Source organism: Globicephala melas, chromosome 16 (assembly GCF_963455315.2).
Source record: "Globicephala melas chromosome 16, mGloMel1.2, whole genome shotgun sequence".
In the NCBI taxonomy this organism is placed as follows: domain Eukaryota; kingdom Metazoa; phylum Chordata; class Mammalia; order Artiodactyla; family Delphinidae; genus Globicephala; species Globicephala melas.
In genome coordinates, this window is record NC_083329.1 from 34861598 (window position 1) to 34878499 (window position 16902).

The 16902-nt window shown below is 37.0% G+C and overlaps 1 protein-coding gene across 3 annotated transcripts in view; it reads right to left on the reverse strand.

Moving 5' to 3' along the window:
- Window positions 1-16902, reverse strand: part of PCGF5 (polycomb group ring finger 5) — a 114783-nt gene that overhangs the window by 13928 nt on the left and 83953 nt on the right. For all 3 annotated transcript variants that reach the window (XM_070043884.1, XM_030865068.2, XM_030865067.3), the window contains exons 7-8: window positions 8446-8544; window positions 5714-5803 (exon numbers count right to left, since the gene is read on the reverse strand). In XM_070043884.1, the coding sequence (XP_069899985.1) occupies window positions 5714-5803; window positions 8446-8544 (189 nt within the window). The remainder of the gene's footprint in view (window positions 1-5713; window positions 5804-8445; window positions 8545-16902) is intronic.

Below are 16902 nucleotides of genomic sequence, written 5' to 3' on the forward strand. Positions count from 1 at the left end.
GAAGAACATGAGTTCATGGTGAAAGCTGAGGCTGAAGAGACAGAGATATTAACAGTTAGTTTGCAGACATGAGACTAAGTGTAGGAGGAGAGAATTATAATAATAATGAAAGCAAACATACATAAGCTATTAATAAAATAACATTTATTATGTCTGGCACTCTGCTAAGTACCTTATTATATAATATTTCATTAATTCTTACTAAAATTTTTCAAGATAGGTATTATTACCCCAATTTTAAGGACCAAAAAACTGAGGCAAAACTATGCAGCGTGATACAACAGGGAGGAAATAGCTGCAAAATACATAATAAAAGATGAATATCCAGAATACATAAAGAGCTCCTAGGAGCCGGTAAGAAAAAGATAAAGTTCACAATGGAAAAAAGGGGCAATGGATATGGAAAGAAACTTCACACAAGAAATACAAAATTGAAAATATGAAGTGTTGGTGAGGGTATCAGAAAATGGGCACTCATACATTACTGGTATGACTATAAACTGCTAAAAACTTTTTAGAGGACAATTTATCAGTACCTATCAAAATTTAAAACATGCATACTCTGCTGTAAATCCACATCTGGAATTTAGCCAATAAATATGCTTCCACATATGCAAAAAGATATATACACTGGAATACAGCATTGTTTGTAATGCCAAGATATTTGAAAAAAATCTAAACGAGTCAAATCAAACGAGCATATTAATCAAATTATGCTACAGCCACACAAGTGGAATACTATCAACTTGTTACAAATAATTATTATAAAATTTACTGATTCTCCACAAGACATATTAACAAATGAGAAAAAGAAGCTGCAAAACAATACGTATGATCCCATTTATGTTTCAAAAAATGTGATGAACACTGCATGGATATTATAAACAGAATCCATGTAATTAGATTGGCGATTAAGTCCCTTCCAAACTGAGGTCTAATTCTTCAATTCTACACCTCAATTTACGGATGTGGAAACTACAGGGCAGGTCAGTGGTCATGGATCATGTCCCCTAAAATCATCTTACTCAAAGCGTGGCCCCAAATATCAGGTGCACAGACAACGCCTGGGATCTTGTCAGAAATGCAGGATTTCTGTCCTCGCCCCAGAACTACTGAATCAGAATCTGTATTTTACCAAGACTCCCCAGGTGTTTTGTGATTTGCATTAAAGTTTGCGAAGCAATGGTTTAAAAAAAGGTACATTTTCTCCCACTAATAAGCAAAAGATGAACACCAATCTTGAGGTGCAAATACTGTTATGAACTGAAAAATTTCTGGGACTTAGCTAAGTTTGACTGGATATTTGATTCCTAAAGATAAAAGTTTCAAAAATGCATCACAATGTGCTTCCCTGGTGGCGCAGTGGCTGAGAGTCCGCCTGCCGATGCAGGGGACACGGGTTTGTGCCCTGGTCCGGTCCGGGAAGATCCCACATGCCGCGGAGCGGCTGGGCCCGTGAGCCATGGCCGCTGAGCCTGCGCGTCCGGAGCCTGTGCTCCGCAACGGGAGAGGCCACAGCAGTGAGAGGCCCGCGTACTGCAAAAAAAAAAAAAAAAAAAAAAAAAAAAAAAATCACAATGAAGACAAGGATCCAGAAAGAGCACAGAGGACAGAAAGCAGGCTGAGCCTGAAGTGAAACCGTCCCAGGATAAAGGGGAGGAGTGGCCCAGATGCTGTGTGGCACAGGCAGAAATGTCCTGCTCCTGAGGAGTGGAGGCAAAACTGACTCCCCGAGGTTCCCCCCAGGAGTCTAGCAAGAGGACAAGGCCAAGAGGTGATCTGAATACGGGGGATCCTGCCTGAGGCAAAAGACCCAGAAAGGCAGAGGTGGCATCCAACATGAAGAGGGAAGAAAACCACAGACTCTACTGAGAGGCACAGAGAAGAGTCCAGAACTTCAGAGGGCACCCCACAGCACCAAACAGAATAAAAGACTGCAAATGCCAGCCAAGTCAATCAAGAAATTTAATACAATGCCAATCACAATCCCATTCTCAAGCTCATCTAAACAATAAAGGGGGAAAACTAGCCAACACAATTTAAAAAAAAAAAAAATGAGCTTTTTCCTAACAGATGCTGATAGACATCATAAAGTAACCTAGAAGGCCCAACTATTTTCCTTTTAAGTTAGTTTGGACTTTATTTAAATATATCCCAAAGAAAATGGACAATTGAGGAGTTTTAGATAGGGGTGTTATGTGATCAGATTTTTATAAAAGCTGTAATGTGCAATGCTGGTGTAGGATTAAGCCCTACTCAGAAGAACAAAACAAGGTCCAGGAACATAGATATACACATCTGCATGTGTACACATGTCTAGATACATATGCACAGATAACGGTGACATCTCAAAACAATGAGGCAAAGTATGAATTATTCAATAAACTATTCCTGGCAAAAAATTCTTAGAATAAGTTTTAGAGTCTTAGCCTTGTTGTAGGGGTGTGTGTGTGTAAATGAACAAATCCCAGGTAGATTAAAATGTTTAATATAAAAAAGTATCAGAAGTAAGTGAAAGAACCATAAGGCGGTCATTAGTTTAGGAAATATGCCGACCCCAGCCCAAGACACAGCCAGTTAGCAATGCCAGTAGAGACAGTAACGAGAGCTTTTCAGACAATCTGGCATCTTGCTGGCAATGAAGGGTACAGATGGGAAAGGATGTGACTGCAATAAATATGCTGGAAGGGGCTTAATCAAGAAAGAATTGTTTTATTGTTAGTTTGTCCATTCACTCCAACTGTCAGAATTCATCAATTATAATAACTCATAATTAACTGGAACATGAGCAAAAATTTAAAATTTGTTTAACAGAAAACAAACGGGAAACAGACTGAAATAAACAAAATGACCTTTAAGCTATATTTTGCCTAACTACTACCTTATAAAAGACAAAACTTTCATTCAATTTACTCTTCAAACAAATACTTACTGAGTATCTGTACTAGGCACTGCTTTAGGTGCTGGAGACTGAGCAGTGAACAAATAATCATCCCTGCCCTCAGGCTACATTTTAGTTGGGGACAAACAATAAACATACAGAAGAGGTATAGTGACGGTATGAAATACTGTGGAGAATGGCAAGGCATGACAAGGGGTTAAGAGTGCCAGATCAGGAGAGGGGTTGGACTATTAACGGAAGTCAGAGGCCTCACTGAGGAGGGGATGTAGAAGCAAAATTCTCTGGGTGAAGGGGGTAAAGGGAACAAGTTAGGTGGATATTTGGGGAGGCAAGGGCAAGCCTGGCATGTTAGAGGAAACAAACACAGAGGCCAGTGAAGCGAGAGGGAGGGAGCAAAGGGTAAGAGCAAAGATGTCTTTGGGGAAAACTGTGTGGGGTCCACCATCTATAGGTCCCTGGAAGGACTTTGGCTTTCATCTAAATGCCATTAGATGGTACGGGATAATTTAGAGCACAGAAGCGACATGTTCTAACTTGTGTTAAGAGGGTCACTCTGGCTGCTGTGTTGGGTGAAGATGGGAGGGGGCACAGGTGGCAGCAAGAGTAGAAGCATGGGATAGGGAGGGTGGGAGGGAGATGCAAGAGGGAGAAGATATGGGGATATATGTATAGGTATAACTGATTCACTTTGTTATACAGCAGAAACTAACACACCACTGTAAAGCAATTATACCCCAATAAAGATGTAAAAAAAAACTAAAAGACACAGCTGTGAGAAATTCAAGACGTTAAAAAAAAAAAGAGTAGAAGCATGGAGCCCAGTTAAGAGACTTTTATAGAAATTCTGGAGAAGAGTGACAGTGGCTTGGACCAGAGTGACAGAAGAGGAGGTGATAAGATGTAACTGGATTCTCATTACTGTATTTTGACGGTAGAGGTCAAAGAATTTGCTAAGGATGGATGAAACTAATCAGGACTGACTTTAGGGATTTGGGTCTGAGAAACTGGAAAAATGGAACTATTAATCTTGGAACTGATGAGAATGTGAAGGCTGAGGGAGAAACAGGTTTAGAGGAGGAGAACACACAAAAAACAGGGTTGTCATGCCAAAAAAATGAAACGGGCTATTTCTTTACTGTTGTACTAAGTATAAAATGTGGCATTTTTTCTATTTATTGGTTGTTTTTACCCAAATAAAAATAAGGTACTAAACCATTTTTCTGAACTAATTTTTATTAAACTATGCCTTAACCAGGGAATTTAAACTATTCGGAAATGTGTAATCAGAAGCGTAACTGTAGTGAAGACTGGTTTCTCTTTATTAATAACAATTTCTATGAATTAGCTCTTCCATGCTATGACATTAAAATAACTGGCAGTGTGGGAGACCTCTGGGAAGGGATCTGGTGAAGGACAAGTGAGTATCAGTAGATGTCTTGCAGTGGATGATGAGTTACAGCTCTCCAACCTTAAGGCAAACCTATTCATAATGATGATATCAAGCACTAACACATACTGAAGTGTCCAGTGAACTATCAAAGAAAGCTAAAATTATACCAATATTGTGGTATTACTATTATGTGTAATATCACAATATTTAGGCCCCAGCAGGGCCAGGCAAGAGAACTGACTACCTCTGTAATCTGTACTTGGTACCCAAAACATTCTGGTTAGATGGATTAAATGAGAGTGATGTATGTAGAACCATTAAAAAATATATAAAATGTCATAGGCAAGTAGTAATTTACCAAATACAAAGACAATTAGAATTAAAAAAAAAGGAGCCCTAGAGAGGTTTCATGAGTTCCTCAAGGCACACAACCAGTTGGTGGCTGGGACTAGAACATAACTTATTCCTCCTGGTCACGAGAACTCAGCCTCACAAGGAAGGCGTCATCCAAGTGGGATGTGAATGGAAAAAAATTCTGAATTAAGAAGTTACGTGCTTCATTTATTATTGTTATCATACCAAGACAGTTCTTCTGAAAAAAAAAAGTTCCATAGATGTTTACATTCAACATAAGTATGTTTTTGAGCCACTGTAATTGGGTGAGGCTGCATTTCTTAATTTTGTGTTTTTTATAATTACTACTGTATTCCTTACTGCTACATACCAGCCTTACAGTCCCTAGCCCCTCAAATTTCCCTGATATCAATGTGACATATAACTCAGATAAAATACACCTGAACCTTCTAATTAACCTAATCAAAGATATAGTTCAAAATACAAACTCCTTTTGGGTTTTTAAAAAAATTTTCTTAGTTTCCTCCTTTTAATCATCTCTCCCATATTGCCTGGGGCCTAAGGCACGGCAATCTAATTCTGGCATCAGAAACCACTGCAAACTCACTTACCCTTCGGTCCGATTTTATACTTTCAATGTAAAGTTGGTACCTGAAAAAAAGATTATCTAGATTCTACCCTATCTGTTTCCTCTACCACAAACAAAAAATATCTTAACCATTAAACATACTAGTCAGGGCAGAACTTAAAAGTTCCCATAATTTACTGGGGTTTAAAAAAATGTAAGTGCTATCTCCTCCGTCTCTAGGTTAGCTGAGTTCTGAACATATTCAAACTGATGTTTTAAACTTACCTTAAATATAACAAAACCACATCTAACACAGATCTCGGCCTTGTACTTGGGACCAACTATCATGGAGTAGCTGAGAAACAATAAGAGGAACCAGTTTCTTCTTTCCCAAGCTAGTTTTTTTTTTTTTTTTTTAAAGTGTCTAAGTAACTGTTAAATTTGAATAACATAATGGTAAAGAACTAAATATACACGTAGGTATATAAAAGCAATTTACGTTTTCGCCTCTTAGTCGCCATCTTGTCATGTAGATGAACTCCATAGTATGATCCTTCCCCATAATTTCACCATTGCACAGCACATCCAACTTTAAAAAGAATAGTTACAGATCCATTAACATAAATAATTCTCAATTCATAAGTGTTTTACATTTTTTTCCCAAATTTCAAAAAAGATTCAAATACTTATATCAAAATAGAAGTAGTGTCCATTATTTGAGAAGAACACTGGATCTTTCTATTAAAAGCACGGCCTCATCTCATAGGTATTAACAATTCAGATATAATTAACATGAATCACTGGCTGTCTTGTCCCACATACCTCTATCTCAGGTTCATCACCTAATTTTGAAACGCAATGTGAACCTTCTTAGTCTATGTCTCTGTGCAGCCTTTGAGATTGAGACATATTTCTGTGATTTCTTACTGAATGAGAAGAAGTTGTGGAAACCTTACAATTCCTCATGGCACATGTGGCTTATGAATTCATCTCTCATTTGAAGGAGCTGCTTTCCTCCTCTGCATTAGTTTATATTTGCAGCGGGTAAATGAATGCATATGGATACATGATTTTTGGGGGCTTCAAGGTATTCAAGCTGACAGAACAATTAGGACCAGGCCACAGGCCTGCATCTCCCAGGGCTCTCCACCTCTCTGCTCTGCTTAGCTGGTAAACTGCATAGTATTTACCAGGCCGTCTTCCCACCTTGTATGGAACTTCAAAAAAGGGTCATACTTATCAGTGCTCACTTTTGCTCTAGAGCTGCAGCCACCGAACAATCCCTGCTGCCCCCAGTCCTTAGCAAGGCCACAGGAGCTGTGGCTGTGATTTACGAATTCAACAAAGCATCATTAAACAAGCATTTATTATAGATCCCTATAAATAAAACATTTCGGTTTTCTAGAGATTAAAAGCAAACTGATAGGATTTAAAGTATGGAAAGGAGGAAGAATGGCTTTTAAATAATTCTTGTCTGGCTAGACAGAGACTGGAGTTTTGAACTTTAAGTCTAAAATGAGTATAGTTCCAATTGTACTAGATAAATTATTAGCTAAATTATATTGATTTTTGGATGATTTATGGTGACTTAAATGGACCTCAGAATGTTTTTCAGACACCATTTTGTTTTTAAAAGAACAAAGTAGATAGTTTCATTTTCTTTATCTTGCCTGTAAAATAAATTCATAAGCAAAGAGGTAAAGGGACTTACTTAGGATGCAATTCCCAACTAGGTACGCAGCTTCCATTATTGTCATTTGAAAACCAAACCATCCTGCCCCAGTTACCAGTGCTGTTACAGACGCTTCAGCTGTTAGGAATGTCATTAAATCATCCCCTCACATGTGGGGCAGCAAAATAAGGGGGGAACAGTAAATATTACTAAAAATCATAGGGAAAGTTCTTTGCATTGGGATAGATAAGGAGATGTCAGTGAATTCAGTTTCTCCCCCTTCCATCCTTTCTATAGAAAAGTCTACAGAGAAATGTATGTAGTAAGTGCCAGCGGTAAGACTGTACGAGAGCAACAGTTCTCTCAGCTCTAACAACTTCCTGAAAACTAGAAAATAACTCAATGAGTCACACTTGAAAGTAAGGAAATAAAACTGCAAGTGGTATTTTGCAAGAAGAGAATAAAGAACAAAACCAAATTATAAAAACAATTTCATTTTCTATTTCACTGTGTTTATATCTATAAATCTTTTTTTTCTTTTACTTTTTGTCAAGTACATATGGCTTTAACATTCACAATTTTTTTCCTAATGTAAAAGTTACTATCTCTGGAAATTTTTTTATAGGACCAAACACATAAGAATTCTTAATCCATAGATTAATTAGTCATCTGCAAGACATTTTAAAATAAGGTCAGGTTCAGAGGTTTCCTCAAAATACAGACCTAATACTTGTCAATACCTATGTTCAAATCCTGTTTAATTTCTACTATGACTGTTCATATGAATACTATTGTACATAAGCCTGAAAAACTATTTTTCCTTTGATGTCTCTGTTTATACTGGAAGCTAGCCTCGATCTTTAGTTGTTTTAGATGCGACTAGAGGAACTCAAAGGGGGGAAGAGGAAATTGACACAAGTTGCAAGACTGCCGTTTGGGCAGGTGAGAAATGGTAGCCACATCTCCTTGTAAGGGATAGCCAGAGCTATAGGGTCATAAACATTCTCTAACACTGCACACATTACAAGCTGTACAGTGATCAACACCAGGGCAACTGACTTCTGTAAGAAACTAGTAGACTACATGTATGCAGATGCAGTATGTTGGTTTTACTTAGGTCTAAGCAAATATCATTTTTGCATGTTACAGAACTAAATGAACATTACAAAATCCCTTTGATAAAAAGACCATGTTTTACATTCTGAAAAAGAAGTCTATAAAGAATTCATTAAAATGGATTGAAAGGTCTCAGATTGAAAGAAAAAGACATACCATAAAGCATGCTGGCATTAAAAAAAAAAGTATCCATTTAGCTGGGATATTTATTTCAAGAATACTTAATGTTATTTAAATATCTCCTCTAATCATAAAACGTTAGGTTTATTAGTATCATGTTTTAGTCAGGACGTTAAATTCAAAAACACAGATTACAGAAATAGAATATTACATTCCAAAAATTTTTAACATGAAAGTAACCAAAGTTTCCACAAAATTAATTTATTAGAATTTTACTTCAGATTAGAATTATCAAAATGATCAAGATTAGATTATTAACTTACCTCATAAGAACTTGGAAGTTTTAGTTTTAAACTTAGAAATTTTTTAATCGTTCCCACAGTTACACGTGTAGAACAGCGAATGAATTTCTTCATTAAACCCTAAAGGAAATAAAGATTACTAATGAAAATATTTTACCTCGCTTTTAATAACACTACAGGTGTCATTTCCACTATCATTTTGAGTATTTTCAAGATGTATTCTGAAAATGTTTCAATTTAGAGCTCTTTAGTACTTGTGAGTAAAAATGTTCCTAATTCTTGGGTACTTAGATGATATTCTTCAAGAATATCATGTACCATCATTGTGTACTAGGAAAATCCTTGCAAACATGCAATCTGCATTCCTCTAAACCTTTTGGGAAAGAATACATCATGAGGTTAATTGAAAATAAAGTCACAAAAAGCATATAAAATATTTTGTCACTTTTGAAAGAATTAGGCACATTAAAAAAACCGTCAAACATAAAATTTTTTTTTTTTTTAAAGCAGTGATTTCAAATGGGGATCTGAGGAGACTTCGGGTTCAACAGAGAGAAGCCAGTTAGGCCACAAGATCCCCACCAACTAGAAGTCGTGTAGTATGAACTCTTGGTTGGGAAGAAATACGCCCAGCCAGTGTCTGATGGGCTGTGGCAGTACTTTACTGGAAAAACAACGCTGTACATGCCTTGATTTTTTGCATTTCGTTAGCAGTACTAATTCATTCATTAAGGCTGAACATCACTAAAATATAAAAACCAATCTAGAATGGACACCCAAAATGAGTCAAAATGAGGTTGCAGACATGATAAACATGAACCAATTTGTGAAACAAAACTATATTCCCAAACCTTAAAAGTTATCAATACTAAACCAAAAACAAACCCCAGCAATTGAATTTTTTTTTTTTTTTTTTTTTTTGCGGTACGCGGGCCTCTCACTGCTGTGGCCTCTCCCGCTGCGGGGCACAGGCTCCGGACGTGCAGGCTCAGCGGCCATGGCTCACGGGACCAGCCGCTCCGCGGCATGTTGGATCTTCCTGGACCGGCGCACAAACCCGTGTCCCCTGCGTCGGCCAGCGGACTCCCAACCACTGCGCCGCCAGGGAAGCCCCCAATTGAATTTTTTGAAGGTATAAAGTGTTACTTCTACTTATGTTTAGGAAATTAGGTCAACAATTTGGAGATGTTCTTTAATTCACTAAGTCAAAAAGTAGAACAGTCAAAATATATTCCTAGCAAAATATATTTCCCAGCCAAGACCAACAGAAACTAACCTACAAATGACACCTGATCACAATTCAGATGGTAAAGTATCCATCAAAAGAAAACAAGTTAAAAGTCACATCTAAAGCAAGACGTATTCTACCCATTTCAAATGGGAAGACTGACATTCTAGTCAGCATGAAAACAAAGTGATAGATACACACATAGACATTCTCTGTTATCTGCTCACATCATCTCAACCTCATCAAGGTTTCCTATCTGTTTTCTTGCTCTAAACAGCTTATAAATAATTGTTAGCATGTTTCATAGGTCCCAGTTAAGTCAGAGAATAATGTGAAGGTACTGGAAGACCCTTTAAGTGCATTCTTATCTGTGAGGAAGTCTAACGTTGAAAGAACCTGCAGAAATGACCTGGCGTCATTGGTTATAACCTTCTCAAAATTATTAGTAAGTATAGAGATGTCAGAAGAGCAAAGATTTTAAAAAGTAGGCAAAAGCTTATTTCTGGAATTTATAATCCAATAAGGTTTGACATCGATCGCTAACAAAATTCCATCTTGGATTATTTAATATTTGATTTGTAAGTACGTTGGAAATAAAAATATAACAATTATGCATTCTCTCTCTATAAAAATATAACTACACCAAATGAACCTTGTTGTTTCCTAGCTAAGTGCACTTGGGAACTGCTGTATAGCTCTCTGAAAAGTAGTTGACATATTTTAAGAGGGGCAATGACAATTAAGGGCGATCAGTACACGATGATAAGGCAGGTGGGGAGAACCTTAAAGAGATGACCCTAAGAGCAGTGCTTCTTCCCTAACCATTTCATTTCATGACACACGTAGGAAATGGAAACATTCGTACTACACACAGCGGGGTTAAAAGGGAGACCCCTGGGGCAGTGGATGTGTAGCCCAGACCCTGCTCTGCTGCCCTGAGGGGATCAACATTCTAGCACACCTGTATATTTGAAGAAGTAATATATGGAAAAGATTTGGTTTGTGTTTCGAAGAATGTTAACTTCCCCTTTCATGGAACAATCCCCTTGCCTTTTAACCGGTCCCTTCTGACTCAGGCCAGAAGAGGAACAGTTCCAAAAAGGCTCCTTTCTGCTTCTAAGGTGGTTACCCTAGAGGCTTTTTTTTACTCTTTATCCCTTTGTTTTTAGAAGAGTTATAAAGACTAGATCTGAAGTCAGATAGCGGTCCATGTCACAAGTTAGATGGGCTTCCAGTTCTAGGACACACTTCAACAAATTCTAGTTCTTGTGATAATGATTATTGGATTTTTTTGTTTGTTTTTAAGCCCAAACACCTTACAATGTTTCTTCTCTCATCTTCAGAATGATATGGTTAGTATCTCCACCAGCTAACCCAATTGTCAAGCTTGACTTTTTTTGACTTCTAAAAAAATTGAAATATAATTCAAACACTACAGAAGTCACTATTTAAAGCATACAATTCAGTAGTTTTTAGTATATTCGTGAGGCTGTGCAACCACTACCACTATTTGGTTCTGGGACATTTTCATCACCCCAAAGAAACTCCACACCCACTAGCAGTCACTACTCATTCTTCCCTGTCCCCAGACCCTGACAACTGCTAATCTAACCTTCTGTGTGTATGGAACTGCCTATTCTGGACATCTCATATAAATGGAATCATACAATATGTGTTTGGCTTCTTTCACTTAGCATAATGTTTCCAAGGTTCATTCATGTTGTACAGGTTGTAGCATGTATCAGTATTTAATTCCAGTTTATAGCTGACTACTATTCCAATGGGTAGATTTATCACATTTTATCCATTCATAAGTTGATGGACATCTGGGCTGTTTTCACTGTTTGGCTATTACAAATAATGTTCTTATGCACATTCATGTACAAGATTTTGTGTGAACATGTGTTTTCAATTCTCTTGAGCATGTATTCAGGAGTGGAAATGTTGGGTCATATGGTAACTCTGTTAAACTTTTTGAGGAGCTGCCAAACTTTTTCACAGCAGCTGCAGCACTTCACCTTCCCATCAGTAATGTATAAGGGTTCCAATTACTCCACATTCTACCCATTCCTTTTTTAAAAATTATAGCCATCCTAGTGGATGTGAAGTGGTACCTCATGGTGATTTTTATTTACATAGCCCTAATGACTAATGATGTGTAGGATCTTTTAATGTGCTTATTGGCTATCAGACATTTCTCCGAAAATATACAATTCGAATCCCTTGCCCACTTAAAAAAAAAAAAAAGATTAGCTTTTTGTTGTTGACTTGTAAAAGCAGTTTATACATTCTGGATACAAAGGCTTATCATACATGTGATTTGCAAATACTTTCTCCCATTCTGCAGGTTGCCTTTCACTTTCTTGACAGTGTTCTTTGATGTACAAAAGTTTTTAATTTTGATAGTCTAATTTATCTTTCTTTTGATGCTTGTCCTGATGGTGTCACCTCTAAGAATCCACTGCAACATCCAAGGTCATGAAAACTTATCCCTATGTTTTCTTCTAAGAGTTTTATAGTTTCAGCTGTTACACTTAGGTGCTTGGGCCGTTGTGAATTAATTTTTGCACATAGCATGAGGCAGGGATCCGAGTTCATTTTTTACATATGGATATTCAGTTCTTTTAGCATCACTGGTTGAAAGATTATTCTTTCTCCTTGAATTAACTTTGCCCCGTGTCGAAAATAAACTCATCATAGATATATGGATTTATTTCTGAATCTCAATTCCGTTTCACTCATTTATGCCTACGCTTATGCCAGTTATCACACTGTCTTGATTACTAGAGCTTTGAAGCAGGTTTTGAAATTGTCCTTCCATGTTTTTGTTCTTTAGAGTGTTTTTGACTATTCCAGGTCCCATAAAAGGCAGTTAGAATTTTGGTTAGAATTTTCATTGAATATGAAGAGCAATTTGGGTAGGACTGCCATCTTAGCAATATTAAGTAAGTCTTCTAATTCAGAAACATGGGATGCCCTCCCATCTATTGAGGCCTTCTTAAATTCTTTTGCTGTATTGTAGTTTTCAGTACACAGATCTTACATCTTTTTTGGTTAAACATATTCCTCCTAAGTATTTTATTCTTTCTGATGCTACTGTAAAATGAAATCACTTTTTTAACTTTCATTTTTGGACTGTACATTCCCCATTTATTCCTAGTTCTTGTATCCTGTAACCTTGCTAAGCTTGTTTTCTCGCTAACATACTTTTTCTGTGGACTCCTAAGGATTTTCTATATACAAGACCATACCATGTGCAAACAGAAACAGTTTTACTTCTTTTCTAGTCTGGATGATTTTAGTTTTGTTTTCTTGTCTAATTACTCTAGCTAGAAACTCTAGCACAATGTTGAATAGAAGTGGTGAAAGCAGACATCCTTGTCTTATTCCCGATCGAAGGGGAAAAGCTTTCAACATTAACTATGATGATAGCTGTGGGTTTTTTGTAGATACCTTTTTCAGGTTGAGGCAGTTCCCTTCTAGTCATAATCTGTTGAGTGTTTTTACCAAGAAAGAGTACTGGATTTTGTCAAATGCTTTCTCTTCATCTACTGAGATGATTATGTAGTTTTCACACCTTTATTCTAGTAATATGGTATATCACCATTGAACCAACCTTGATCATGATGTACAATCCTTTTTCACATGTTGCTGGATTCAGTTGGCTAGTATTTTGTTGATTTTTGCATCTGTATTCATGAAGAAAACGTCATAATTTTCCGTTCTTCTAAAGTTTTTTTTGCAATTTTAATTGTGGTAAAAAACACAGAACACAAAACTTACCATCTTAACTGTTTTTAAGTGTATACTTGAGCAGTGTTGTGTATATTGACACTGTTGTGAAACAGATTTTCAGAATTTTTTCACTGGGACAAACTGAAAACCTTACACTAACAACTCCTTTTTCCCCCCTCCTCCCAGCCCCGGTAACCACCATAATACTGTCTGTTTTTATGTATTTGAATAGATACCTCAAGTGGAATCACACAGTATCTGTCTTTTTGTGATTGGCTTATTTCACTTAGCATAATGTCCTCAAGTTCATCCATGTTGTAGGACATGACAGGATTTCCTTCCTTTTAAAGGCTGAATGATTAAAGGCTGTATCCACTGTATACACCACATTTTGTTATCTGTTGATGGATATGTGGAATGCTTCCACCTCCTTGGCTATTGTGAATAGTGCATCTATGAACATGGGTGTCCAGACTCTGCTTTCAATTCTTTTGCATATATACCCAGAAATGAGATTGCTGGATCATAAGGTAATTCTGTTTAGGTTTTGAAGGAATCGCCACATTGTTTTCCATAGGGGTTGCACAATTTACAATTTCACCAGTAGTGCACAAAGGTTCCCATGTCTCTATGTCCTTACTGACCCTTGCTATTTTTTCTGTTTTGTTTTTGATAGTAGCCATCCTAAAGGGTGATATATTATTGTGGTTTTGTTTTTCATTTCTCTGATAATCAGTGATGTTGATTGAGCATCTTTTCATATGCCTGTTGGCCATTTGTATATCACCTTTAGAGAAATGTCTATTTAACCCCTTTGCCCAATTCTTAATTGGATTATTTATTTTTGTTGTTGAGTTTCAGAGTTCTTTATATAGTCTGCATACTAACCCCTAAAGTTATGCAAATGCTGGAGAGGGTGTGGAAAAAGGGAACCCTCTTGCACTGTTGGGGGGAATGTAAATTGATACAGCCACTATGGAGAACAGTATGGAGGTTCCTTAAAAAACTAAAAATAGAATTACCATATGACCCAGCAATCCCACTACTGGGCATACACCCAGAGAAAACCATGATTCAAAAAGACACATGCACCCCAATGTTCACTGCAGCACTATTTACAATAGCCAGGTCATGGAAGCAACCTAAATGCCCATCGACAGACGAACAGATAAAGAAGATGTGGTACATATATACAATGGAATATTACTCAGCCATAAAAAGGAACGAAATTGGGTCATCTGTAGAGACGTGGAGGGACCTAGAGACTGTCATACAGAGTGAAGTAACTCAGAAAGAGAAAAACAAATACTGTATGTTAACACATATATGTGGAATCTAGAAAAATGGTACAGATGAACCGGTTTGCAAGGCAGAAACAGAGACACAGATGTAGAGAACAAACGTATGGACACCAAGGGGGGAAAGCGGCGGGGGGGTTGTTGTTGTTGTTGGGATGAATTGGGAGACTCGGATTGACATGTATACACTAATATGTATAAACTAGATAACTACTAAGAAACTGCTGTATAAAAAAAAAAATTCAAAAAAAAAAAAGGAAGTCTAAAGAAAACAAAAAAACCCCTAAAGTTATGATTTGCAAATATTTTCTCCCATTTTGTAGGTTGCCTTTTCACCACTCTTTTTTTTCTTTTTTTGGCAGTACGCGGGCCTGTCACTGTTGTGGCCTCTCCCGTTGCGGAGCACAGGCTCCGGACGCGCAGGCTCGGCAGCCATGGCTCACAGGCCTAGCTGCTCCGCAGCATGTGGGATCTTCCCGGATCGGGGCACGAACCCGTGTCCCCTGCATCAGCAGGCGGACTCTCAACCACTGTGCCATCAAGGAAGCCCTTCACTCTCTTGATTGTGTCTTTTGATGCACAGAAGTTGTGATGTCTTTGGTTTTGGTATCAGGGTAATAAGTGGCCTACAGAATGAGTTGGGAAGTATTCCTCTTCTATCTTTTGGAAGAGTTTATGAAAGACTGGTGTTAATTCTTACTTAAACATTTGGGATTTGCTTTGCGGGAACATTTTTCTTTTAAATTACTTATTTCATCTCTTTGCTTGTTATAGGTCTTCAGATTTTAATATTTCTTCTTGAGTCAGTTTTGGTAGTTTGTGTTTTTCTAGGAATTTTCCATTTCATCTAGGTTATCTAATTTGTTGGCATACTATTTTTCATAGCATTCTCTTGTAATCCTTTCTATTTCTGTAAGGTTGCTAGTAACATCCTTTCTTTCTTTCCTGATTTTAGTAAGTTGAGTCCTCTTTCTTTGTCTAGTAAAAGATTTGCTGATTTTCATCTTCTCAAAGAACAAATATTTGGTTTCATTAACTTTCTTTGCTGCTTTTCTATTCTCTTTCATTTTTCCCCAATCAAATCTTTTTATTAATTGCTTTCTTCTACTTCTAGTTTTTCCTTTTTCTAGTTTCTTAAGATAGAAGACTAGGTTATTAATCTGAGATCTTCCTTCTGTTTTAATGTAGGTGTTTCCTAAGTATAAATTTCCCTCTAAACACTGCTTTCGCCACATCCCATCAGTTTTGGCATGTTGTGCTTTCATTTTCATTCATCTCAAAGGATTTTCTAATTTCCCTTGTGATTTCTTCTTTCACACACTGTTAATAAAGGACTCTGTTGCTTAATTTCCACACACTCGTGAATTTTGACGAATTTCCTCCTGTTATTGATTTCTAATTTCATTCCATTGTGGTTGGACAATATACTTTGTATGATTTCAATCCTTTTAAGTTTATTGAAACTTCTTCTATAGCCTAACATAAGGTCTGTCCTGAAGAATGTTCTATATGAGCTTGAAAAGAATGTGTATCCTGCTGTTGTTGGGTACAGCAGTCTAGAGATGTCTATTAGGTCTAGCTAGTTTTGGTGCTGTTCAAATCTTCTGTTTCCTTATTGACCTTTTTTTCTAGTTGTTCTATCCATTATTAAAAGTGTGGTATTGAAGTCCATTACTGAAAGTGGTATTATTGTTGAACTGTCTATTTTTCCCTTCAATTCCGTCAGTTTTTGCTTCATATATTTTGGGGCTCTGTTGTTAGGTGCATTTATATTTATAACTGCTATATTTCTTTGATGGATTAACACTTTTATCATTATAAAATGTCCTTCTTTGTTTCTGATAATTTTTGTCTGAAAGTCTATTGCCACTCCTGCTCTTTTGGCTACTGTTTGCACGGTATTTCTTTTTCCATTCCCCTACTTTCAACCCATTTGTGTCTTTGAACCTAAGCTATGTCTCTTGCAGACAACATAAGAGTTGTATCATGTATTTTTAATGCAGTCTGCCAATACTTGCCTTTAACTGGAAAGTTTAATCCATTTCAAGATAATTACTGTTAGGGTAGGATTTATATCTGCCATTTAAAAAATTTGTTTTCTGTTGTATCTTAGGCCTTTTTGTTCCTCTGTTTCTCAATTACTGTTTTATTTTGTGTTGAAATGATATACTACAAAATGCCTCTTTAACTGCCTTGTCATTTCTTTTACTGTGTATT